Source organism: Neoarius graeffei, chromosome 24, assembly GCF_027579695.1.
Source record: "Neoarius graeffei isolate fNeoGra1 chromosome 24, fNeoGra1.pri, whole genome shotgun sequence".
In the NCBI taxonomy this organism is placed as follows: Eukaryota; Metazoa; Chordata; class Actinopteri; order Siluriformes; family Ariidae; genus Neoarius; species Neoarius graeffei.
The window spans coordinates 19,791,661-19,819,604 of record NC_083592.1 but is presented as its reverse complement, the minus strand read 5'-3'; the positions used below and the strand labels follow the sequence as shown (position 1 = coordinate 19,819,604).

The following is a 27,944-nucleotide window of genomic DNA, read 5'->3' as shown; positions in this document are numbered from 1 at the left end:
CCCAAATGAAGATGGGTTCCCTTTTGAGTCTGGTTCCTCTCGAGGTTTCTTCCTCATGTTGTCTGAGGGAGTTTTTCCTTGCCACTGTCGCCACAGGCTTGCTCATTGGGGATAGATTGGGGATAAAATTAACTCACATTTAAAGTCATTAAAATTCTGTAAAGCTGCTTTGTGTCAATGTCTAAAAGCGCTATAAAAATGACTTGACCAAGAGGATATATGTATTAATTAGTGCTGTCAAGCGATTAAAATATTTAATCGCAATTAATGTCGCGACTGCCATAGTTAACTCGTGATTAATCGCAATTTAATCGCACATTTTTGTCACATGAAAAACCATTGTAATTCTCTTATCAGCATAAAAAAGTGAATGGGCTTGCTTTGTACCAATGTGTTTTTTTTTTTTTTTAATTGCAGAGCATAACACTACGGAGCCGTAGAGGGGACATGGTGAATAAAAAAATAAAGCGTGGGAACGACTTATAAGGCGTGTGCACGAGATATTAATGCGCGCGCACGAGTTATAACCCGTGTGCACGCTTTGCGTTAAGGCGTGCGCTCGGGTAATTAAAAGTGAGGGGACGAGTTACTACGGCTCCGTATAACACGTCTTGTCACAGCCACTGCAAAGTCGGGCTGGAGCCGCCGATGGGAAAACGAAACCTAAGCCGAGCACCGTGGCTCTTCGTCCCGAGGCGCAGCAGCGCGAGCTGCCCGTGCTGGTTCTTTGGGGGGAGGGCAGAGGACTCTGGCTGTGCGGGGCGTGGCATTACAGTCTAGCTGCTATCGTTTTTCTAAGCAAAGTCTCTGTTCCAAGTTCCTGGCAGTTTCAAAAGCTTATGAAAAACCTACATCATGTCACAGAGCGTTAATCTTGCGATAAAAAAATTATCACCGTTAAAATTGAGTCAAGTTAACGCGATAATAACGCGACATTTTTGACAGCACTAGTATTAATGTTAAAATTTTAAAGAAAAGTACACTATATGGCCAAATGTATGTGGACACTTGACCATCACACCCATATCTGGGCACTTGCCACTGTTGCCACAAAGCTATAAGCAAACAGGATCAGATGTCTTTGTATGCTGTAGTATTACAATTTCCCTTCACTGGAATGAAGAGGCCCAAACCTGTGCCAGGATCACAGTGGCCCTGTGCACAAAGTCTGGCCCATAAACATGGTTTGCCAAGGTTGGAGTAGATGATCTTGAGTGGACTGAGCCCTGACCCCAATCCCACTGAACACCTTTGGGATGACTTGCTGACACCAGGTCTCCTTACTTGACACCTTTGCCAAACCTTACAAATACTCTTGTGGCTGAATGAACAAAAATCTCCATAGTCACTATCCAAAATCTAGTGTGAAGCCTTCCCAGAAGAGTGAAGACTGTTTATAACAGCAAAGAGGTGACCAGCTCCATCTTAATGCCCATGGTTTTGGAATGGGCACATAGGAGTGTGATGGTCAGGTGTTCTCATACTTTTGGTCATATAGTGCATTTCCTAAATATAGAATTTCATGTTTACTTACAGGTGCCTTTTGTTACATACCGGTGCTCTCTACCAAACCTCACAGGAGAGTGAGATACTCATGGCTTGTAAGATCATCAGTGACTACACCATCGATATCTTCCTAATAACCTTCTTTGTCACTCTTACTGGGATTGTGGTGAGCTGTTTTCTAATCTGTGCTAACATTTTCTGACATTTTTGAAGACATTTCGAAGTTTAACTTAGTCAGGTACATAAATATTTGGACACCAACAAATGTATTATTTGAGCTGTCTGCCACAGTATATTGGACTTTAAAAAAACAACACACACACACACACACAACCTTTAATCTTGATGGTTTAACGGTTAGCTCTACAGTGAAGTAATGTGGGACTATGTGGGACCAGGGATGCTGAGGCTTGGGAAGTGGTATGAGTTTGCCTACTGGAATTCCCTGGGGTATTTCAGCCTGTGCACATGCTGAACATGAGATGAAACGGTTAACTTCTGTTAACATGTTTGGCCACCAGTATTTGCTTTTCAACAGTTGGTAGGTACATTGACTGCCAGAATTCCCAGTGGCAGGAGTAATGTGTGGGCTCAGATGATCAGCCTGCTCTGGAGGCATGGTGGGACAAAGGTAAGATTGGTGGGGCAGTTGGCAGGAACATGATACAGCAAAGTTTGAGCAAGTTTAGGGCATTAACAAAGCTGGTTGGAGGGATGATGAGTTCTGGATCCTGAACTGGAGCTGCGGATGGGTAGATATGGGACAGAGAGTCAGCCTTGATGTTCTTGGAGCCAGGTCTGTAGGTTATGGTGAACTGGAAATGTGTGAAGAAGAGTACCCAGCAGGCTTGATAAGGCTGGAGTCTCTTGTCAGATTTGAAGTACTCCAGATTCTTGCAGTCAGTGAAAAACGATAAAAGTTTCTTCCAGCCAGTGTCACCACTCCTCCAGTGCCAGCTTAACTGCAAATGGCTCCTGGTTTCTAATATCATAGTTTTGTTCTGTGGGGGTGAGTTTCTTGGAGAAGAAAGCTACAGGATGCAGCTTGGGCTTTTCACTGAACAGGACAAAAGGGTGGAGTCCTTGATGAAATGCGGCTTTCAGAGCTGGTTCATTCCATCTGCTCCTTGCAGCAAGCGTACGGAATTCCAGTGCATACTCCTCTACTCGTCTCTTCTGCAGCTTGATGGTGAGCAGCTTCTCCCTGACCTCCATGCGTTCAGGACTGTGGTCAAAGACCTGGCAAAATTGCTCAATTAAGTCCTCATATGATGTTGATTTGCCACCCTTCTCCCATACTGCAGTTGCCCAAGTGAGCACTTTCCCATTGAGCAGGCTTATGAACTGGGCTATCTTCTGCTGATTGGTGATTTGGGCTGTGAAAAACAGGGAACATTGTCGTAAGAAACCCTTGCAATCTTACACTTTCCTGGAAAACTTGTCTGGTTGTGGAATGAGCGCATTTGGGGTCGCGGCTGGCACTGGGTGTGCTAGGAGTGCCTGCGACACAGCGGCAGTGAGTTGGGAGAGGCAGACTTCTATCTCACCTAAGAGCTGATGATGCTCTCCGAACAAACGTCCCTGTGCCGTAATAGCAGTTTGCCAACTCTTCTCCGCCGTATCCATGGTATGGCAAAGTAATCTGTCAGATATGCAAGCGACAGACAGATGTAAATGCATGAGTTTTAATCAGCAAACTGGCAGACACATCCAAATCATAATCCAAAAATCAATATCAAAGTATAGCAAAGGCTAGGCAAAATGCAGAGCAGAAGACAAAATCCACAAACAAAAGTCAAACCAGATAAGCAATGCAGAAATATAAGGCTTGGTAAAGTTAGGCAGTAATACTGAGCATTTACTTGGTGAACTGAGTGAGTGAAAGTCTTTAAGTATGGACCCTTTTCAGTCACGTGACCTTCGTAAACGCGACCGCCATTTTGGACATGTAGTGGACTTCGGCTCAAATCGGTTTGAATGCGAGGAAGGCGACAAACATAAAAGAAAAAGGAGCGAGATGCAGAAAACTGTATTTACTAGTTTACTGTAATTATGATCTGGCAGCTATTTACACCGGATCCAGTGTAAATAGCTGCCGGAGCCGAGGTCCGGCCGGGCCGCGAGCGAGCGCGTGCCGGCTCTGCGGCCGCCGGCTCCAGCCGCGAGCGAGCGCGCGCCGGCTCCGCGGCCGCCGGCTCCGGCCGGGCCGCGAGCGAGCGCGCGCCGGCTCCGGCGGCTATTTACACTGGATCTGGTGTAAATAGCTGCCAGATCATAATTACAGTAAACTAGAATGGAATGTTAACAGCAATGTAATGCCTTTTCTGGCTAATTTTATTCGTCTTACCTCCAACAAAGTGGTCACTACACAAGCGTTGGTATGCCGCTATCCATCTTCTCCGTCGGTCAGCATCTACCGGGATCCGATAAAATGATAACCCTTGCCTTGTTTGTTGATGGTTACTACATCCAGGTGCACAACAACATAGTGGCATGATGGAAGTCTTGCTGAAAATAAACACTTTCTTTGCTGCCGTTCCTCAATGCTGGCTGTGGTAAACTACTGGTAGTACACGTCCAAAATGGCGGCCGCGTTTGTCGTGACGTCACGTGAAAAGGGTCCATAGCATAGTGATTGGCTGTAATGTGGAATACGTGTAGTGATAATCAGAATTCTGGAGATGAAGGGTGGTGCGGTACTTGGTGATTGTAGTCGATGGTGGCTATGTTTGAAGGTTGCTGTGAACTCTGGGAGTTGGAGTCTTGAGCCGGTGCAAATGTGACACTTTGCTGAAACATACAACTGCGTGTCATCAGAATAACAGTTTACACTAATACCATGTTTACAAATAATTTTATCCAGAGGTAGTAGATAAGGAGGGGAAAAAAAGCAGTGGGCCTAAACCAGAACCCTGTGGAACATCAAACTTAGTATGCATAGAGAAGTCATCCTTTTATCTACAAACAAACTACAAACTGATAACGAACAGTCAAATGAGACTTGAGCCAAGAGAGGGCCATTCCATTTTCTAGTTTATCAAAGAGAATAGTGTAATCAGTGGTGTCAAAAACTGCACTAAGGTCAACCAACACAAGCAAGGATACAAACCTGATCAGAGGCTAGTATTTGGTCATTTACCAAATACCATACAGTGCTGTCTCTGTGCTATGAAGAGGACTAAATCCTGCCTGATAAATTTCAAGAATGTTATTTCTGTGTAGATATGAGCATAACTGCTGTGCTACAAACTTTTCTGGGATCTTGGAGATAAATGGGAGGTTTGATATTGGATTAGTTGGACAGCTGACAGAAGGCAAATTCAAGTGTGTGGGTTATATATATATATATATATATATATATATATATATATATATATATATATATATATATATATATATATATATATAAATTTTTTTTTTTTTTTTTATTTAACCAGGGGTTTGATAACTGCTAGTTTATGTACATAGCCAGTGCTAAGAGAAGAACTGCTCATTTTTAAAAGAGGTTGGATTGCTTCTGGTAGTATCTGTTTGAAAAAACCTGTAGGTAAGGGATCTACAGTAATACACAGTTGGGTTTTGATAAGGAAATTAGTTTGGTCTCATGAAGGGAAGTAAAACATTCTAGTCACTGATCTGATATGGTTATATTGTTATCAACATGGTTAGCTATCAGATTGCCTGGCTTTAAATTAATAGTCTAAATTTTTTTTTGCCTGCTATTTTCATACATGCACATTGATGTGCATGTTTCTGTGGTGGTCTTACTCCTAGTTAACTTTGCTACAGTTTAAAATAAGAATCTAGGATTATTTTCTTTATATTAAGGTGGCGAGATACATCAAGTAGCACGAAGAGCTTTTCTATAGTGCAGGAGGCTCTCCTTCCATGCTAATTGTAATACTACCAATTTAGTTTGATGCCATTAACATTTTAATTTTCAAGTGGTCTATTTTAAAGTGCATGTGTGATCATTATAACAGGGTGCTAGGGTTTTTTCTCTCTATATTTTCCTTCTAAGTGGAGTTACATAGTGTAGCAGAACATTGACTCTAATACCACTTTCATACTGATTTAGTTAACCCAGGTTATGCCCACATTGATTTGAAAGTGTTAATTGTCTGACTTGGCTCAGGTTAGACAAGGGTCCTTTTCAATATGAATTGCACCACCCTTGTTGCTAACAGCCAGGGAGGGACTATTGAATCTCATACAAATGGTGGCACACAGTGCTTTGTCCTGCTGGCCACACTCTCTTACAAACTACAAGAAACATGAATCTAAGCTATCTAATGACACAAATGCAACAAAAGCATAATGTTTTGCAGACTGTGTATAGTGTACCACATTCTTGTGTAGCACATAGTGCAGACTGATGGTTCGTTAGGGCGAAAAGATATGGGCTCAGTGTCAGCATCAACATAGTTTTGTAGGAAACAAAAACTGTTTAATTTTTTTTAATGACTGCAGTGTATGTAAATTTAATCATAGGGATTCTCTTATTTTCTCTAAAAAAATTTTACTAATTTTCACAGTCATGAATATAAAGTACCAATTTGTCTACTGAATTTTTAAACACATCTGTGATTTAGCTGTGTCAAACTTAGAATGCATACATTTCATTTGTAGTCATACAGCTTGGTGCTGAATGTATTGCTGTTCTTGCTCTAGGTGCTAATGGTAAAAGTTCGCTCCTTGTACAAACGCTGTGTTACTTCTCATGGTTTCTTTGCTGATCGTCAGTGGGCCACACTTCGTGTACTGGAACAGCGCATGTTCCTCTACCCATCTGTATTCTTTTTCTGCTGGGGACCAGGTAAACAGAAGTTTAAAAGAAAACCCTTGTATTAATTCATTATATATTTATTACTGCAGGTAAATATTTCTATGCAGTTACCTAACTATAATGTACCTAATCACAAATCCTGGTAACCAACTGTCTCTGAGTTGCATTTGGTGGAATCTTTTTTTTTTTTTCTTCTTTCCGGGCTTGAAGCAAAAGAGGAACTCAAAAAAGTACCGGGTTTTTTTTTTATTTTTTTTATTTTTTTTGAGCAACATGATGTCTTCCTCTTTTGGACAGCAATTTTCCTGGCCACCATGATGTTATTCAAACCAGAGGAAGTGGAAGGAAGGGTGGGAGTTATCTTGTACATTCTACAGGTAAGCCAAACTCTGCTGTACAACTGATATTAAAGTGATTTCAGTCGCTGTATATTTTCCTTTAAATTGTTACTATATAATATCACTTTTCACCACTGAAAAAGGCAAAGGACGAGAAGCAAGAAAAAACTCCCTAAGGACTTTAATTAGAAACTTTGCTTTAAGCCAAGCCACTCTGTTAAAGTACATTTATTACCCCTTTTTGATCAACAGGGAACGGGTTCTTGAACCGGTTCCGTTCAGGATTATTTGAACTTTTGGTGCCAGCTAGCAGCTGCATATCACATTCTGCATCTGTGTCACGATGATCTTTAAAGCTTGGCCTTGTCAGTAGTTTCAGTAAGACCCCATGGTTGCTACTGTACATTAAAAATGGCTAAATTTGACTGGGGGCCTACAGTTTCCTGTAGGAATTCAGTTCTGGTCCTGTAAGAATAGCAGCCTGTAATTACAGTGAGTGAGTAGATCGGTGGCTAGTTCATGACACATCAGACCTTCATAGAGCACTTGGCACATGAGGCCTTCATAGAGTGCTTTCACCTCTCCCTGTCAGCTGCTTTTGTATAAACTACTGGAATTTGGACAAGCAGAAAGGAAATGGGGGCATGAGGGTTATATAGCTCAGTTATATTACTCTGAGGGACTGCGTAAGGTAACGACTTGCATCAATCTCTCTCCTCCTTTCTCACGGTCTCTCAATCATTCTTCCCCTCTTGCTTTCTTAGGCTTTCACCTCTGGCTCTCAGGGTCTCTTGAACTGTCTGGTGTATGGCTGGACCCAGCAGCACTTCCGCACCCTAAGCAGTGGCACTGTGCAGGATGCTAATACCCAAACACCGTTGTTGCGCTCCCAGAAGCAAACTTACAACACCCTCTGCTCATCCAGCACAAGCATGCAACATGTTTGAAGGATGCAAAAAGAAAAATACTTGTCATAGCCAAACCTATAGGCTTCACTGCCTTATGACTTCTCCTGAGGGATTTAGTTATTTGTGTGACACTTGCAAAAGAAAAGGCTGGACATCCATGTGTGAAGTGCATCTTTGAAGAGGAGGGTTGTGTGGGATTTTTTTTTTTTTTGGGGGGGGGGGGGGGGTGTTAAACTTCTATGGTCACACACAGGGTCCTGTACCTGCTGCTATGGAAACCGTGCCAGGTGGCTAGTCAAGATGGTTAAACATGAGGCCAAAAAACTTTTATCTGAGAGTTTTGAAAAGTGTCTCAGAGCAGGAAGAGGTTGAGTATTGGTTTTGTTATGAGTCCTGCTGCTGCACCTGCCACAAGAAAGCTGCATAAGGGAATTCTACTACAGAGCCTCTAGCTAGCTTAGTTTATAAACAGCAACAAACTTTACATAGCGTTAGAGACTGAAACATGAGAGGGGACTTCTTTTTGACAACTACCAGGAAAGGAAGAAAGTAACCGTTTTGAAGATACAAAAGGAACCATACCTTTACAGTAGACTAAAATTTCCCAAAGGGCCCAATAACAAATGCCACCAAATCCAAATGAAGTTATTTTACAGTAAATATTTACTCAGCCATATCAAAATGGGTAATGCTACTGCTGGCTTATTTCAAGAATAATTAGAGAATCAGATTTTAGCCTGGGCGGCACGGTGGTGTAGTGGTTAGCGCTGTCGCCTCACAGCAAGAAGGTCCTGGGTTTGAGCCCCGGGGCCGGCGAGGGCCTTTCTGTGTGGAGTTTGCATGTTCTCCCCGTGTCCGCGTGGGTTTCCTCCAGGTGCTCCGGTTTCCCCCACAGTCCAAAGACATGCAGGTTAGGTTAACTGGTGACTCTAAATTGACCGTAGGTGTGAATGTGAGTGTGAATGGTTGTCTGTGTCTATGTGTCAGCCCTGTGATGACCTGGCGACTTGTCCAGGGTGTACCCCGCCTTTCGCCCGTAGTCAGCTGGGATAGGCTCCAGCTTGCCTGCGACCCTGTAGAAGGATAAAGCGGCTAGAGATAATGAGATGAGATGAGATTTTAGCCTAAAGGATCACCAGTTCAATTCTCTGAACCAGCAGGAAAAATGTGGGGGTGTGAATGAACAGCACTTGCCTCTCCCTCTGTATTCATGGCTGAAGTGCCCTTGAGCAAGACACCTAAACTCCAACTGCTCCCTAGGGTGTTGTAGCATAGCTGCTCACCACTCTGGGTATGTGGGTGTGCTCACTGCTCACTTGTTTGTGTGTCCACTGGTTCAGATGGGTTAAATGCAGAGGAAGAATATAGCACTGCTTGACTGTACATGTGACAAAGGTTTCTTAAGTAGTCTATGAAAAGTAAAAATCCTAGTACAAAACTTTACACTTGATACAAAAGCACTACCTATAAAATATTATCTCATCTCATTATCTCTAGCCGCTTTATCCTTCTACAGGGTCGCAGGCAACCTGGAGCCTATCCCAGCTGACTACGGGCGAAAGGCAGGGTACACCCTGGACAAGTCGCCAGGTCATCACAGGGCTGACACATAGACACAGACAACCATTCACACTCTCATTCACACGTACGGTCAATTTAGAGTCACCTAACCTGCATGTCTTTGGACTGTGGAGGAAACCCACACGGACACGGGGAGAACATGCAAACTCCGCACAGAAAGGCCCTCGCCAGCCACAGGGCTCGAACCCGGACCTTCTTGCTGTGAGGCGACAGCGCTAACCACTACACCACCGTGCTGCTCATATTATATTACAACATATCCTAAAAAAAAAAAATTCACCACTTGAGTGACTAGACATGGAGCATCCACCAAAATGGTCACAGGTGGTAGGCATAATGAGTGACTCAAAGGAGCAAATAAATAGCAACAATTACCAATATGTAATTCAATAGCAAAGTCAAATTCTAGGCACGGGTCATACAAATAACAATCAGCATAAATCAAGCTAGGCAACAGCAGGATGACAAAATCAAAAACCTAGCAAGACCATTTAAATAAATGTCTCAGTGTAAACTGGTATTGAGACACTGAGCATACACGTCACAAAGACTGAGAGTCCTTATATGCTGTGGGTGAGTGCGCCTGTGATTGGAATTAGGTACATTACAGACTCTCACATTCATGTGAATGTGAGAGTCTGTAATGGCAGTGTTGTAGTCTGTGGCAGCCATGTTTGTAGGTCATGCAAACCTCTGGGTTCTCATAGTATACAGTACATAATAACTGTAATGTCAACATAGTCTGATGTTGACATTACAAACAACTCCCTGTGTATTAGGTGTTGCTAAAACAACAATGAGTACAGAATCGAGGGCGGCATGGTGGTGTAGTGGTTAGCACTTTCACCTCACAGCAAGAAGGTCCGGGTTCGAGCCCCGTGGCCAGCGAGGGCCTTTCTGTGCGGAGTTTGCATGTTCTCCCCGTGTCCGCGTGGGTTTCCTCCGGGTGCTCCGGTTTCCCCAAAGACATGCAGGTTAGGTTAACTGGTGACTCTAAATTGACCGTAGGTGTGAATGGTTGTCTGTGTCTATGTGTCAGCCCTGTGATGACCTGGCGACTTGTCCAGGGTGTACCCCGCCTTTCGCCCATAGTCAGCTGGGATAGGCTCCAGCTTGCCTGCGACCCTGTAGAACAGGATAAAGCGGCTAGAGATAATGAGATGAGATGAGTACAGAATCAAGAATTCAACTGTACTGTGACAATCAAAAAAAATATGAAATACAATCAGGTGGGGGGCGGCACGGTGGTGTAGTGGTTAGCGCTGTCGCCTCACAGCAAGAAGGTCCTGGGTTCGAGCCCCGGGGCTGGCGAGGGCCTTTCTGTGCAGAGTTTGCATGTTCTCCCCGTGTCCGCGTGGGTTTCCTCCGGGTGCTCCGGTTTCCCCCACAGTCCAAAGACATGCAGGTTAGGTTAACTGGTGACTCTAAATTGACCGTAGGTGTGAATGGTTGTCTGTGTCTATGTGTCAGCCCTGTGATGACCTGGCGACTTGTCTAGGGTGTACCCCGCCTTTCGCCCGTAGTCAGCTGGGATAGGCTCCAGCTTGCCTGCGACCCTGTAGAAGGATAAAGCGGCTAGAGATAATGAGATGAGATGAATGACAATCAGGTGGTCATCATTAGCACGGAGTCATTTACCATAATTTCATGTTAACAGGGCGTTTTTTATTCTTCTTACCATATTAATAATTAAATATCACATGCATATCTGCTGCAAATATACATTTAATTCCTAACAATGCCTGAGTGTCTGTATTCATAAAGCAGGTCATTTGCTGTGAATGGTTTAGTAAATTATCTGAAACCACCTAGAATCAGTAGATTAGATACAACAAAAGTGGAGGTCAAGAATAAGTAACTGCAGTTTGTGATTAATTGCAAGACCATACGCGATTATGAAAAGAGGAAGCAGGTTTTGTTTGTAGATGTACAGCCCCGATTCCAAAAAAGTTGGGACAAAGTACAAATTGTAAATAAAAACGGAATGCAATAATTTACAAATCTCAAAAACTGATATTGTATTCACAATAGAACATAGACAACATATCAAATGTCGAAAGTGAGACATTTTGAAATTTCATGCCAAATATTGGCTCATTTGAAATTTCATGACAGCAACACATCTCAAAAAAGTTGGGACAGGGGCAATAAGAGGCTGGAAAAGTTGAAGGTACAAAAAAAGGAACAGCTGGAGGACCAAATTGCAACTCATTAGGTCAATTGGCAATAGGTCATTAACATGACTGGGTATAAAAAGAGCATCTTGGTGTGGCAGCGGCTCTCAGAAGTAAAGATGGGAAGAGGATCACCAATACCCCTAATTCTGCACCGACAAATAGTGGCGCAATATCAGAAAGGAGTTCGACAGTGTAAAATTGCAAAGAGTTTGAACATATCATGATCTACAGTGCATAATATCATCAAAGGATTCAGAGAATCTGGAAGAATCTCTGCGTAAGGGTCAAGGCCGGAAAACCTGTGATCTTCGGGCCCTTAGACGGCACTGCATCACATACAGGCATGCTTCTGTATTGGAAATCACAAAATGGGCTCAGGAATATTTCCAGAGAACATTATCTGTGAACACAATTCACCGTGCCATTCACCGTTGCCAGCTAAAACTCTATAGTTCAAAGAAGAAGCTGTATCTAAACGTGATCCAGAAGCGCAGATGTCTTCTCTGGGCCAAGGCTCATTTAAAATGGACTGTGGCAAAGTGGAAAACTGTTCTGTGGTCAGACGAATCAAAATTTGAAGTTCTTTATGGAAATCAGGGACGCCGTGTCATTCGGACTAAAGAGGAGAAGGACGACCCAAGTTGTTATCAGCGCTCAGTTCAGAAGCCTGCATCTCTGATGGTATGGGGTTGCATTAGTGCGTGTGGCATGGGCAGCTTACGCATCTGGAAAGACACCATCAGTGCTGAAAGGTATATCCAGGTTCTAGAGCAACATATGCTCCCATCCAGATGATGTCTCTTTCAGGGAAGACCTTGCATTTTCCAACATGACAATGCCAAACCACATACTGCATCAATTACAGCATCATGGCTGCATAGAAGAAGGGTCCAGGTACTGAACTGGCCAGCCTGCAGTCCAGATCATTCACCCATAGAAAACATTTGGCGCATCATAAAGCGGAAGATACGACGAAAAAGACCTAAGACAGTTGAGCAACTAGAATCCTACATTAGACAAGAATGGGTTAACATTCCTATCCCTAAACTTGAGCAACTTGTCTCCTCAGTCCCCAGACGTTTACAGACTGTTGTAAAGAGAAAAGGGAATGTCTCACAGTGGTAAACATGGCCTTGTCCCAACTTTTTTGAGATGTGTTGTTGTCATGAAATTTAAAATCACCTAATTTTTCTCTTTAAATGATACATTTTCTCAGTTTAAACATTTGAAATGTCATCTATGTTCTATTCTGAATAAAATATGGAATTTTGAAATTTCCACATCATTGCATTCCGTTTTTATTTACAATTTGTACTTTGTCACAACTTTTTTGGAATCGGGGTTGTACATACTTTATACTTCAGGAAATGGTTCTTTGGAATGGAAAGCTTGGAATTGAAAGATGTTTTCTCAATATGTTTGCCTTGCCCAGATCTACTTACATGATGTATTCACACGTAAGGGCTTTTGACATGATTATTGTGAACTGCACACATCGTACAAACAAATGCAGGGCTCGACATTAATGATAGTTTGACTGTCTGGAACAACCAAACGCTTGGTCTGGACAAGTCAAATTTGCATCTGCCTGTGTGATGGGACAAGTTGAATATTTGTTAAAAATCACAATTTTTATATCAATTATTCAAGAGTTACATCAATAAAGTTCCAATAAAACTAGTTCAATCACTTTGATCCGGCCGTGTTATTGTTTATAAAATTCTGAGGAATCCGAGTACAGCAGGTGCATGTGTAAAAATAACCACGTCATAATATCTAATTAAAGATTATTAGACTTTGCCATTTCTCCAATTTTGCTGAATTCAATCAAATACCTCAATAAAATGAATGTCTGTGGTGAATCTTCATTTCATTCGAACATTCATTGTATTTTTCTTTTCTATGGTAGACATTAACAGTCACAAACAGTGGCGGCTGGTGAAAAAAATTCTTGGTGGGGCTGGTGTGCCAATAGATTTCCCTGCCTAGTCCAGTATAAGCATTCAAATGAACAGTCAAAAAATGACAATTCCACAATAATAATTTAATTTCCTTCTCAAAATCAGCAGTTTCACAGATAAAGTAAATTAACAATTTACAGCTATATTAGGCTCCATTTATGGAACCTAATATAGGAAAGGAACGGTATCAAATACAATACTCCATTTATGGAACCTAATATAGGAAAGGAACGGTATCAAATACAATACTCAAGTTCTTGAGAGAAGTTTACAGCAAGGGTATGATTTCAGCTGAATCTATGCAAATCAACAGTGTGTGTGTGTGTGTGTCTGTGTGAATGAGAGAGAGAGGGGGACTGAGTGTTTGTATGAAAATAAATAGAGAGAGAGGTGGTGTGTGTCTGATTCTAAGGTGAGTGTAAGATTTCTGTTTGAGAGTGTGACTATGAAATGATGTGTGTGTGTGTTCTGAGCTAGGTGTCTATTTCTGTGAAACGAGAGAGGGGGAGTGAAACACAGTGTTGACACTCTTGTTGTGAATACAAACTATGACAAGAAAGATGTGTGATTATTGTCCAGTATGAACCAAAAATCTAGTTTTGAACATCACCTCTAACCAGAGAGAGAGAGATACATTTTTTGTAGCAGGGGCGAAATTTCCAGCGCCCCAAAACCATTAAATTCGGCGATGCCGATTGGCCAAATATTTATTATTTTTCCCTAGCAACCATACACGATTGGCTATTTCGCTGCACTTCTGAGGCGCTTTGACGAGCGCCCAAGAAGAGAAATGATCCGAGTCTTTCGGTGGAAATTCACTGTTGAATAAGAGTCAGTTGGTGGAAATGTTGTTTAAATAATTAAAATTGCATGTAGGCACACACTATTAAGTAAAACTGACATCATTGATATATATATTTTACAAATGTTTTTTATATATATATATATATATATATATATATATATATATATATATATATATATATATATATTTTCCCTCCACATCTGGGAGGGCGGCGCCTGAGCGCCCCCTATGGGCCAGCCGCCACTGGTCACAAATGTTGTAAAATATCTCGTGGGAATTTTACAGCAGTGCCGAATTCGCTCACGGTTTGTTTTCATTCACAGCATGATTCTGTCCAACTTTATTTTCTTTTGGTTTATTTTGTCAAAAGGAAGTGAAAAAGAGACAATCCCAAAAAGATAAAAGGATGAACAGAAACCAAAGAAAAGGAAACGAGTGTTCCTTCCAAAGTAGCTCAAAAAAGGAGTCTTTTCACCTTGTGACTGCAATGTTTTTCTAATCTGTCTTTAAAATAATTTATACTTTGTTTTATTGGATTAATCAAGATTTAATTTCATTTCCTCTAAAAGCTTTGAATCTGGGTGAGTCTAACTCTTAAAGCTAAACAGCCTTTCGGATTTTTCAATTCATAAAGAGTTTTCCTGGACACCCAATTATTTTTGTTTAGTGGACTGAAAACTCCTGAATTTGAATCACAGACTTCCAGTTTTATTTGGGTGGTGGTTGTTGTTGTTGTTAAATAGAACAATTAATGAATTTAGGGCCACATGGTCCTAAATTCTCTGCTATTTTTTCCTGCTTCACCATGACCTAATTCAAGATACTACATCATGCATCATATCAGGGGCACAGTTGGGACCCTTGGGGGGGGGATGTGTCCCCCCCAGAGTCATGGGGACGTCAATCCGTCCCCCCCACTTTTACAGGGCAAAAAAAACCTTAAACCACGTCTTGTGTTGTTGTTCAGGGCAGAGAGGGTAAAAACGGAGCAAGAGGTGCAAATGTTCATTACATTGCGTGTTGTATTTTTGTAAGGGGATCCCCTTATATGCAGACCAGAGTCGAGCTCTCACTCTGACATAGTATGTCAAATTAGTTAGGCATCAACCGTCTCTGGTTCAGGGGTCCTGAAGGAGCTGCCTCATTGGCACCAGTGACAGTGATAGCGGTAACCATAGTGACCACTAATCTATCTGACTGACTGACTGACTTGAATGATTATGCCTATTCTCAGTAGTAGTCTAACAACTGCGTGTGAACTATGAAGCCAACGATAAAACAAAAAACTATTACAGCGTTTTTTTCAAAAACCAAATCATGTAAGTAGGCTATCCAATCCCTTACATGTTGTCTGTTGACCGTATACAGTTCCCATAATGTGTCAGAGCCATGTTCATTTGTAATGGGGAGCAGCTAACAGGCTATGGTAATATAAAATGATCATCTTTAGTGTATGTGTATCCATATTATGCTAATGTTAAAATTAGTTGTCAACGTCAATGTGTTAAGGCAGGTTTCATGCAGATTAATTTAGCTCTTCCTGACATAATTCCAGCAAGTGATGCACCGTTTCTTTAGTCAACGTTGCTGGAAAGTGAGGCAATGAATGCGAAGAGACGTCCAGGGCTGCTGCTGCTCCCACACGCAACAGGCAGGCAGTAAAGTTAGGGCGCAGCTTCAGGTCGCCCAGCCCGCTAAGCGGGAATAATTCAACAAATACAAAACGGTGTTAAAACAAGTAACATTTTGAGGGAATGTGTGTCAACTTTCATTTCCCATATGTGACAAGAAATAAGCCTACAAACGACAAAGATTGTGCTTCATCTTAGTGGCAGTGCCCTTTGACAGCATAATCAGCAGTAGCCTACATTTTCTTTGAAACAGAATATTCAAACGTAGCCTAGGATATAGATGGCCTAACAGTATCATCTAATTTTCAAATAGCCTAGATAAATACAAATTATTAATATATATCTCATCTCATTATCTCTAGACGCTTCATCCTGTTCTACAGGGTTGCAGGCAAATCCCAGCTGACTACAGGTGAAAGGCGGGGTACACCCTGGACAAGTCGCCAGGTCATCACAGGGATATATATATATATATATATTCTATAATATATTTATTAATATAATAATAATAATGGTGGCACGGTGGTGTAGTGGTTAGCGCTGTCGCCTCACAGCAAGAAGGTCCTGGGTTCGAGCCCCGGGGCCGGCAAGGGCCTTTCTGTGTGGAGTTTGCATGTTCTCCCCGTGTCCGCGTGGGTTTCCTCCGGGTGCTCCGGTTTCCCCCACAGTCCAAAGACATGCAGGTTAGGTTAACTGGTGACTCTAAATTGACCGTAGGTGTGAATGTGAGTGTGAATGGTTGTCTGTGTCTATGTGTCAGCCCTGTGATGACCTGGCGACTTGTCCAGGGTGTACCCCGCCTTTCGCCCGTAGTCAGCTGGGATAGGCTCCAGCTTGCCTGCGACCCTGTAGAAGGATAAAGCGGCTAGAGATAATGAATGAATGAATGAATGAATGAATGAATAATAATGGTGGCACGGTGGTGTAGTGGTTAGCGCTGTCGCCTCACAGCAAGAAGGTCCTGGGTTCGAGCCCCGGGGCCGGCAAGGGCCTTTCTGTGTGGAGTTTGCATGTTCTCCCCGTGTCCGCGTGGGTTTCCTCCGGGTGCTCCGGTTTCCCCCACAGTCCAAAGACATGCAGGTTAGGTTAACTGGTGACTCTAAATTGACCGTAGGTGTGAATGTGAGTGTGAATGGTTGTCTATGTGTCAGCCCTGTGATGACCTGGCGACTTTTCCAGGGTGTACCCCGCCTTTCGCCCGTAGTCAGCTGGGATAGGCTCCAGCTTGCCTGCGACCCTGTAGAAGGATAAAGCGGCTAGAGATAATGAGATGAGATGAGATTTTCAATTGATATTGATTAATTTAAAATTTTATTTTTTCATCTCATCTCATTATCTCTAGCCACTTTATCCTGTTCTACAGGGTCGCAGGCAAGCTGGAGTCTATCCCAGCTGACTACGGGCGAAAGGCGGGGTACACCCTGGACAAGTCGCCAGGTCATCACAGGGATATATATATATATATATATATATATATATATATATATATATATATATCCTATAATTTAATTATTAATATAATAATAATAATAATAATAATAATATAAATGAAAAACACATTTGCAATTGATATTGATTAATTTAAAATTTTATTTTTTTATAACCAAATTTTATTCAACATTAAACCATTACAGAGAACAGAGACAAAAAAATACATACATTTATCACCAGCAGCAACAACAACAACTAATAATGATAATAAAATAATAATAAATTTAAAAAAAAAACACAGAAAAGGACATCATGATATATTGTCAGCATGTACTTCCTGGGTCTCTAGTGAGACGTTAAACATCATGCCATGATATTTTTAGTTCAGTGCAACTGATTGCATTCTTTGGAAGTGCGAGATGAGAGGTTGCCAACATCTGTAGAATTTGTCTGTTGAACCACGAATGGTGTATTTAATTTTTTTCCAGTTTTAAAAAAGATAACAGGTCTTGCAGCCAGGATGTGTTTGACGGAGGTAAGTGACTCTTCCAGAGGAGGAGAATTCGACGACGGGCAATTAGTGAGGTAAAAGATAGAACATTAAGTTGTTTAGCAGTCATTTTAGCCCCCTCCTCAGGAATTCCAAAAATAGCAATTTGAGGTGATGGGACTAATGTTAGTTGTAGTACCTCTGACATAAAATCAAAGAAGGACTTCCAGTACTCCACCAAGCCTGGGCACGACCAGAACATATGAGCTAGGTCTGTTGGCGTCTGAGAGCATCTATCACAAATGTCAGAAAGGTTCGGGTAAATCCTTGATAATCTGGTCTTGCTATAATGAACCCTATGCAGAACCTTAAACTGAATGAAGGTAAGCCTTGCACAGGAGGAAGATGAATTTATTGCATGTAGTGCATCGTCCCACCACCCACCAGTCAAGGTGATGCCCAGTTCAGTCTCCCAACTAGTCCTGAGCTTATGAAGGGCTGGAGGTGGGGTTGTTGTTGATAAAAGGTTATAGATAAAGGAAATGTGTCCCTTCGATAAGCTACCAACTGGAAGAAGATGGTTGACGCCCGAGGCCGGTGGAGCCTGTGGAAAAGTTGAGAAGTTGGATTTGACAAAGTTGCGAATTTGAAAGTATCTAAACAAATTGGACTGCTGAAGGTTAAATGTGGAGCATAACTGTAAAAAGCTAGCAAAAAGGCCATTAACATATAGGTCACCGAGACAGGACAGGCCTGCTCCAGGAATCAAACCTTGAATCGATCCTGGCTGGATGAAAAAGGTGATTGTTACAAATAGGTGTAGCTAATGGTAAAGAGGTCCAGCCAAATTGGTGTCTCACCTGCTACCAGATTTTCAGAGTGTTAATAACTATGGGCTTGGCTGAATGCAGTTTGGGTTTGAGTGGGAGGCTGCTACATACCAAAGCCTTTAAAGACAAAGAGTGACAGGAGTTAGCCTCCAGGTGAACCCAATCACTATCTGTGTCTGAGATCCAGAGTGCAACTTTATGCAAGTTAGCTGCCCAATAGTATGACTGAAAATTGGGCAAACCAAGACCTCCATGTGAGCTTCTCCTCTGGAGAAGAGATTTGTGGATTCTTGGATTTTTACCTCCCCATATGAAATTTAAAATCATTGAGTCCAATTGAGAGAAAAAAAAACGTTTAGGTAAAAAAATAGGTAAACATTGGAATAAGTACAAATATTTTGGGAGCACATTCATTTTAATGGATTGTATTCTACCTATAAAAGAGATAGGTAGGCTATTCCATCTCTGTAGATCTGACTTTACTTTGATTGAAAGAGATGTAAAATTTTCCTCCAGAAGAGAGCGGATGGAGCTTATGATAATAACTAAGTATTTAAATCTAGGAGTGGATAATTTGAATGGCATATTAGACTGTGGTATTTCACGGGCTAACTGGTTAATAGGAAAGTATTCACTTTTCTGTACGTTTAATTTGTACCCAGAGACGATGCCAAAGGATTTGAGAGTAGTTAAAATGTGTGGGATGGAGATTGCTGGATTGGAAACATAAAGGAGCAGGTCATCCGCATATAAGGATACCTTGTGCTCGATTTCTCCTCTTTTTATTCCAGAAAAAAAAATTATTAGCTTTAAGAGCAATTGACAAGGGTTCAATAGTAATAGCAAAAAGGAGGGGGGAAATTGGGCATCCTTGTCACATGCTGCGTGAGAGTGGGAAGAACTGTGAATGTTGAGTATTGGTACACACACAAGCCTGTGGTGAAGAATACAGTAAACAAAATTTTCTCCAAATCCAATTTGGTTTAGTGTAAAGAATAGATGACCCCACTCAACCCGGTCGAAAGCTTTTTCTGCATCGAGCGAAATAATCATCTCTGGACTAGTTGGATGGCCCGGGGAGTGGATGATGTTGAGAAGCCTCCGTATGTTTGTAAAAGAGTGGTGATTTTTTTATAAACCCTGTTTGGTCTGTCGAAATAATGGAAGGTAAAACTGTTTCCATTCTGCAAGCTAGGGCTTTAGCAAGGAGTTTATCATCTACATTAAGAAGAGAAATAGGTCAGTAAGAGGAACATAATTTGGGATCTTTATCCTTTTTAAGGATCAGTGATATCGATGCCTGATATCGAGTGTTGGTGGTAATTTACCTTCTTGGAGAGAGTTCTCATACATCTCTAAAAGGTGCTAACTGTTCAGAAAACTACTTATAAAATTCCACAGTGTAGCCATCCAGCCCCGGGGACTTCCCACTCTGCATTAGTTTAATGGTGTTGGTTATTTCACTGAGAGATAGTGGTGTCTCCAACTTTTCCCATTGTTCAGGTGTTAACTTAGGAATACTGAGTCCATGGAAGAAGTTTTGCATGACACCATCATCATCAGGTATCTTTCCCAATCACCTCCCATATGTGAGGAGTGCGGGGGGTTAAAAGTCCATGTGGTGCCCTGGTCAGAGAGGAATCTCTCTACTGCTTTCTCATCAGCATTGGAGGGGATTTCTAGGTCTGTGGAAGCCCCAATGAAATTTGTCCCCCTGTCAGAGCGCCAATGTTTCACTGGGCCCCGGATAGCCTGGAACCTTCTAAGTGCATTAATGAGGCTTGACGAGTCCATGGACTCGATAACTTCGATGTGTATGGCTCTGACAGATAAGCAAGTGAGGAGAACAGCCCACCTCTTACTTTCGGCGTATCCTCCCCTTGTGCGCCGTGCAGCGACAGCCCATGGCCCGAATACGTCCATCCCGACGTTGGTGAAGGGCGGTTCAGCGCTGAGTCTGTCTGGCGGCAGGTCAGCCATCTTTTGCACTTGACATTTTCCTCTAAGTTTGCGGCAGACGACGCATTCGAAGATCACTCTGTTGATGCACCTCTTGCCCCCCAGTATCCAGTAGCCTGCAGATCGGATAGCACCCTCAGTGAAATGGCGCCCTTGATGATGTGCCTGTTCGTGAAAGTGGCGCACGATGAGGGTAGCTACATGGTGGCGCCCAGGCAAGATCAGAGGTCTCTTTTCGTTAGACCCCAAGTCAGCAGCAGCAATACGTCCCCCCACTCTCAGCAGGCCTTCTTGATCAAGAAAGGGGTCGAGGGACCAGAGTGGGCTGCTCTTTGGGATGTTCGCTCCAGATGTGACACACTGCAGTTCTTTCTCAAAGGCTTCCTGTTGTACGGCCCTAATGATGACCGCTGCACTCTAAGAACATTCACTGCCACAGGTGAGCCACAAAGATGCCATTTCTGACACTGTCCTTCATTGCGCTCTCTTTTGAAACACTGAATGATGTGGATTAGTGCCCCAATGGCTCTTGTGAGCGAACTCCAGCGTGAGAAGCGGCTGAAGCGCTGTGAGCCAAGGTGAGGGAGCACTGTGGTTGAGAGTGTGGTCACTTGTGGCCTGATTTCAGGATCGTGTTCTGGGTCTAAGAGTTCAAAAGTCTGTTCAGCAGGCGTGTCGTCAGGCTGACACAAAAAGGCTGGCCCAGTGAACCACATAGTGTCTTTCAGCCAGCCTGCAGGGATTGACCGTGTGGCAATGTCTGCAGGATTGTGTTCTGTGTGCACGTATCTCCACTGTTGTGGTAGGGTGCTTCGTCTGATCCGCTGGACTCGGTTGCTGATGTACACGTAGAACCTCCTTTTCTCATTTGAGATGTAGCCGAGTACAATCCTGCTGTCTGTATAGAATGTGACTGCATCAAACGAGATGTCAATTTCAGACATGATGGTTTCTGCCAGGTTCACTGCCATGACTGCTCCGCATAGCTCTAAGCGGGGTATTGTGTGTTCTGGGCGAGGTGCGAGTCTCACCTTGCTTGAAATCAGTCCTGTGTGGCATCGGCCATCTGCCTCTACAGTTTTTAGGTATGCAACTGCAGTGACTGCCTTTTCGGATGCGTCCGAAAAGACGCAAAGCTCCACTCATTCGGCTGTGGACATGGACACACTACGGGCTCTGGGGATTCTTAGTCTTTGTAGTTCTTGGAGAGAATCTCTCCAGTCGTCCCACAGCTTCTCCTTTTCAGTGGGCAGTGGGGCGTCCCAGTCAGGTGAGTCGGTGGCGAGTTCGCGTAGGAGTGCCTTTCCTTGAATTGTCACTGGAGACACAAATCCAAGGGGGTCGTTGGCTTTCTCTCGTCCTCCACACGGTAAGTGAAACCGTCTGATTCCAGGTCCCAGTGTAGCCCGAGGCTCCTCTGCACTGGTAGGTCATCAGCAGCCAGATCGAGGTCTTTTAGATCTGTGGCCCGGTCCTCGCATGGAAAGGCCTCCATGACCTCTTTGCTGTTCGAGGCCAACTTGTGTAGTCTGAGATTAGAGCAGGCCAGCATTCTCTGTGCTCTTTTGAGCAGACTGATCACTTCATCGGCTGTAGGAAGGGACTTCAGCCCGTCATCTACATAAAAGTCTCTGCTTACGAACTGCTGTGCATCATCCCCGTACTCGCTCTGGCCTTCCTGAGCTGCGCATCTGAGGCAGTAAATGGCCACGGCAGGGGAGGGACTGTTTCCAAACACATGTACGTTCATGTGGTATTCTGTAACCTCTTTGTCTGGGTCATTGTCTGCGAACCAGAGGAACCTGAGGAAGTTTCGATGCTCAGGCTTGACCTTAAAACAGTGGAACATCTGCTGTATGTCCACGGAGAAGGCAATTCGTTCTTTCCTGAAACGGAGAAGGACACCGACGAGACTATTGTTAAGGTCTGGTCCGGTTAAGAGCACTTGGTTTAGAGACAGTCCTTTGTGCTGTGCACTAGAGTCGAACACTACTCTTATCTGTGAGGGCTTTTTTGGATGATAAACCCCGAAGCACGGGAGGTACCAGTGCTCCTCGCCAGGTTTCGGTGGGGGGGCCAATTCAGCGTGTCCATTCTGTAGTATTTTCTCCATGAATGCGACAAATTGTTCTTTCATTTCAGGCTTTCTTTGGAAAGAGCGCTGAAGTGAGTTGAGGCGGTCTTGTGCTTGAGCACGAGTGCCTGGCAGCTGCGGTCGCTGCACTCTGAAGGGCAGGGGGGCCACCCAGCTGTTTCCCTTGTCCTTGTAGACTCCCTGGTCCATGATGCTCAGGAACTGCAAGTCCTCTATGGAGGGTACCTCGGCCTCATCGTCCTTGGTTGTTTGAAACTCGTCACTGTCTAAAGCGCTCTGCGTGGCCCTAGCGTGACTGCTCCCGTGCAGGAGGGAGTGTGAGGGGGGGTTCAGTGTCGCTGTATCTCTCCTTCACCGTGTAGCTGTTCGGGCATGGCTGAAAGAGAGAGGGGCGCCCGTTTCTCAGCACATTCGTGTAGTGAGAATGGACAAGAGGGGGCTTGTGCATGTCTCCTATACACACGTCACCCACGATCACCCAGCCCAGGTCCAGCTTTTGGGCGTAGGGTGCGTTATGTGGGCCGTTTACTTGTCTTCGAACCTTATGGGCTCTGATTACATCTCTGCCTAACAGGAGCAAGATGTGTGCCTGTGGATCGAGGTTTGGGATGTGTTTCGACAGGTGCTTCAAGTGATCGTGGCTGGAGGCTACCTCCGGTGTGGGAATCTCTGTGCAATTGTTTGGGATTTCATTACATTCGATCAGTGGTGGCAGTGGGAGAGCCACGCTGCCATCTAGTGGTTCTACGACAAAGTCGCGTGCTTGTCTGCCTTCAGTCTCTCTTGTTCCTGCACATGTTTTCAGGGAGTACGGAGAGGGATGCCCTGAGACATTGAAAACAGTGAAGAACTCGGACCGCACCAGTGAACGGTTACTTTGTTCATCCAATATGGCATACATGCGGACTGCGGCATCTGGGCAAGTGGCAGGGTATACCTTCACTAGGCATATTTTCGAACAGAAGCGCCCTGGGACGCCTTCGCCACATACCTTGGTGCACAAAGTTGAGACGGCTGTCTCCCCGCCATTCTCCGGTGCAGGGTCCGCAGGGCTGTTGGCTTTCGGAGCTGGCCCAGGGTGCAGCGCTGCGATGTGCATGCTGCTTCCACACTCTGTGCAGCTCGCCTCGTCTTTACAGTTCTTTGCCAAGTGTATGGCTTTGCAGCATTTGTAGCACACTCCATATTTTTTCAAGAGTGCTTTTCTCTCCTCTGTAGGCTTGTCTCTGAACCCGCGGCACTTGTGTAGCAGGTGGGGCTTGTTGTGCAGCAGGCAATGTTTGGCTGGGTCCACTCTACTGGCAGGCTTGTCTGTAGTGGGCGACTCAAAAAAGGATGTGAGAGTGTCACTGGGGTTCACTGCAGTCTTGAGAACGGCTACTGCTCTCTTAGTCTCCAACTTAGGTGCAGGCTTGCCATGGCCTGGCTGTTCATTGTTGAGGGCAGCCAGCATGAAGCTGGGGTCGTTGCGCATTTTCGCCTGCTGACACACAAAGTGGGCAAAGAAGCTAAATGGGGGACAGGGGCCCTGACTTGCTCCTTGTAGTTGAAACCTTGTGTGAGCCACCTTTCTTGCAAGTAAAATGGCAGTTTCTGCACAATTGGGCTAACTCCACGGGGTGTGTCTAGATAGCTAAGGCCAAACAGTTCCCCATCAGCTTTGGCGGCCTGTATCTCCATCAGTAGGTCGCTCAGTTCTCTGAGTTTTCGCCCATCTTTGTTCTGTATTTTGGGAAAGTCCTCTAATCTTTTGAGCAGAGCGCTCTCAATCACCTCTGGTGCGCCGTAATACTCATATAGGCGATCCCATACAGCCTTAAGCCCAGACTCTGGATAATTCACATACACAGTCCTTATGCGCCTAGCATGTTCAGCCGAGTCTTTGCCTAACCATTTAACCAGTAGGTCCAGCTGCTCGCTAGCTGACAGGTTAAGGTCTCTAATAGAGTTCATGAAGGAAGCTCTCCATGCTCTGAAGCACTCAGGGCGGTCGTTGAATTGCGTAAGCCCAGTGGAAATGAGCTTGCGTCTGGCCATGAATCTCACAAAGTCTGACATTCCACTATTTTCATTAAACTGAGCGTACACAGGATCGTGGTGCTGGTGGGCAGCGCTTGCATGTGAGGAGGGATTGCCTACTGATTTGCTGTGTGCAGCGTTACTGTAGCCATTTCCTAAGGGCTGGTGCGCCATTTCGGATTTAGATGCCATTGTGAGCATGTGGTGAGCGGTGTCACCATAGTGGCTTCCTAAAGGCTGATGTGCTGCCTCAGAGTGAGCTGCCATTATAGGCGTGCGGTCAGGGGGCTGTGGTTGTCGCACATAATGTTCTGTAATGCCTTGCTGTATGGGGGGATTTGTTGTCTGGGTGTACTGTGCATTGAGCTGTGCACGGTTCTGCTGTGGGGGCAGTCTATTTGGGCCTACAGTGTGGTAAGAAGTGACAGTATGTGTATATTCAGGTGCCTGAACATCTGTGATGCTCATGGGAGCACTGCCTGTTTGCACCGCTGGAGTGTTCTTAATCACCCCTTCAACATAGTCATTGGTGCGGGCTCGTGAGTCATCAGCCGGAACATCAATGTCACTGAAACATTCACATTCCTCTTGCACTGCTGCTTCTAATACATCTGCTTTGGCTGCTGTAGCTGCAGCTCGTTTTTCAAGTCGAACTTTATCCAATGTAATTTCCAAACGCTCATTTTCCAATTCTAATTCTGCTTGTTTTAATTTCAGTTCGTTCTCTTGCGCAGCGAATGCTGCTTCAGTCTTTGCCGCCTCTGCTTCTGCGCGGGCTGTGGCAACAGCAAGTTTGCTAGCAGAGGGACTTGAAGTCCTTTTAGACGAACAAGAGGCATTAGATCTCGTTTTCACAGATCCTGAGTTCGAAACATGTACAGACATCCTAACTTTTTCCCGTTGTGCTTACTTGAGACGTGCTGTGGTGATTCCGTTGGATGCGTAGATCCCACGAAGCCCTTTGTTCTTCCAAGCGCGAAGATTAGCCCGCCGAAGACGTCGTTTTACTGTGCTGTCCAGCCCCAGCGCCTTGCCAGAGTTAACAGCCAGATAACGCCTCTCCAATAAACCACACAGACAAAGTTTTCCGATTTCTTTTCTTCTTTATGGCTCATCGAAGTAGGATAAAACTGAATGAAAATCACAGGATACAACTCATTTAGAATTGGGTAACAACTAGTGACGGTAAAAAGATAAATTTACGTCATTGGTAACAACTGGCTTGACTCCTTACAAGTGATACGTTCGCGGTAACATTTCGCAAATAAAATGTATAATTCAAAGAACACGTTTGTATTTGACCTTTCTGCTTAATAACACAATGTCACAACTATATAAACTTACCAACGATGCCCTCAAAGCTATCTTTGAAACTTAAAGAACAAGAATTAACACGGTCTTCTTAACGTAGCCAAGGAAAAGTGAGCATCCCGCTCTGTTCACTCGTAGTCACACGTTGATGACGCAAGCACGCAGCACATTGCTCTTAAACGATACCTGCCAGTTCCACAAGGTGGCAGTATAGACCACAATAACTTCAGTTCAAACCTTCGAATTTCACATCAGAAAACAGTAGAAGTGCATTAAACAGAACACCCGGAGCACCACTAAGACCCATAGTAGACAGTATAGGATCAGTTACTTACAACCTTTCCAAGACACTGGCAGACATAATTAAACCACTCCTCGGACTCACGGAATTCCACTGCAAAAACTCAAAACAACTGGCGAAAGAACTAAAGGAAATCAAGATTAAAAAGGATGAAATTTTCGTATCACATGACATCATATCCCTCTTCACAAAAACACCGGTCACAAACACTCTCAACATAGTAGAAAACCGGTGAAAAGCAGACAGAACCCTGAAAAAACGTACAAAACTTACAGCACAGGACATAACACAACTGTTACATTTCATTTCCACTTCCACATATTTCCAATTCAGAGGCACAATTTACAGACAAAAAGAGGGATTTGCAACGCGGGACCCGCTATCTGCCACTCTATGCAACTTTTTTATGGAGGATCTGGAAACCCGAGCCATAGAAACAGCACCGGATGACTGCAAACCTATCTTCTGGAAAAGATACATTGATGACATTCTTGAAATAACCAAAACAGGTCACATTCACGGATCATCTAAACTCCATAGACAAAACAGGCAACATCAAATTCACACACGAAGAGGAAACGGACAAGACAATAGCTTTTCTGGACCTAAAAATACACCACACAGAAGAAGGGAACATTAAAATCACAACATACAGAAAACCTACACATACCGACCAATATCTACTCTGGACATCTGAATATCCCATTGCACACAAAATGTCAGTAATCAGAACACTATACGACCAAACACAGAACATCACGGAGGAGAAAGACAGACAGGAGGAGGAACAACACATCCAACAGGCATTAAAAAACTGCCAATATCTACTGTGGGCAATCCGAAAAGAGAAATTACAGACACAAAGGAAAAAAACAAACAAACAAGGAAAAAAACAGAAAAAACAAACCGAGGCTTTGTCACACTACCATACATAAAAGGAGTTACAGAACGCATCCAACGATCCATGAAGAAATACCACATCAACACCCCGGTCAAACCATACACAAACCTCAGACAGCTGCTAGTTCACCCCAAAGATAAAATACAACTGGACAATAAATACAACGTCATATATGAAATCCCTTGCCGTTCATGTAATAAAGTTTATATTGGTGAAACGGGCAGATGCTTCCATACTCGCAAAAAAGAACACCAAATAGAACGTGAAAAAGAAACAACAAAAAGACTCACAAGATCCGAAAAAGAACACACCAAGAAAACTTAAAATCAGCCATTTCAGACCACTGTAAACGGCAAAATCATATAATGAATTGGGAAGAGGCCAGTCATTCGCGCTGAAGAAAATAGATTCCAGCGTTGGATTTTAGAGGCAGTGGAGATACGAAAGCATGCGCAGAGAACGATGAACCGGGATGAGGGAGCGTATGCGCTGTCACACACCTGGAGCGCCGTCCTGGAGGAGCGACCTGACAGCAGGAGGCGTGAACTACCTGTCAAATTGGGCGGGACGTTCACGCCTCCTTAGAGTAACATCAGCTGATAAGGCACGTCACCACTCGACATCTGGTGACTGTTTTGAAGAAGGCAGAAGTTTATCGCCGAAACTGTCAAGGTAACATCTTAAAAAATCCTTGTCTTAAGAAACGAATTTAAAGAATGGTTGTTGAGTAGCCTGACTTTTTTTTTTTTTCTTGCGTGTGGTATCATTGTTGACGAGAGGTTGTTTTTTGAACATGCCAATGCGGACACGATTTCCCCTGATGAGTTATGACTTCAGACGCGATGCGTGTGTGGAGTCCGCGTGATGTGTGTAAGATAGGCTTCTCATGTGTTTGGAGATCCGCGTTTCTTTTT

The 27,944-nt window shown here is 43.8% G+C and overlaps 1 protein-coding gene across 2 annotated transcripts in view; it reads left to right on the top strand.

The window, feature by feature from the left end:
- tmem116 (transmembrane protein 116) overlaps positions 1–7,728 on the top strand; it is a 46,117-nt gene extending 38,389 nt beyond the window's left edge. For both annotated transcript variants that reach the window (XM_060907683.1, XM_060907684.1), the window contains 4 exons: positions 1,537–1,672; positions 6,178–6,322; positions 6,590–6,669; positions 7,395–7,728. In XM_060907683.1, the coding sequence (XP_060763666.1) occupies positions 1,537–1,672; positions 6,178–6,322; positions 6,590–6,669; positions 7,395–7,577 (544 nt within the window). In that variant the 3' untranslated portion in view covers positions 7,578–7,728. The remainder of the gene's footprint in view (positions 1–1,536; positions 1,673–6,177; positions 6,323–6,589; positions 6,670–7,394) is intronic.
- The last annotated feature ends 20,216 nt before the right edge of the window (positions 7,729–27,944 follow it).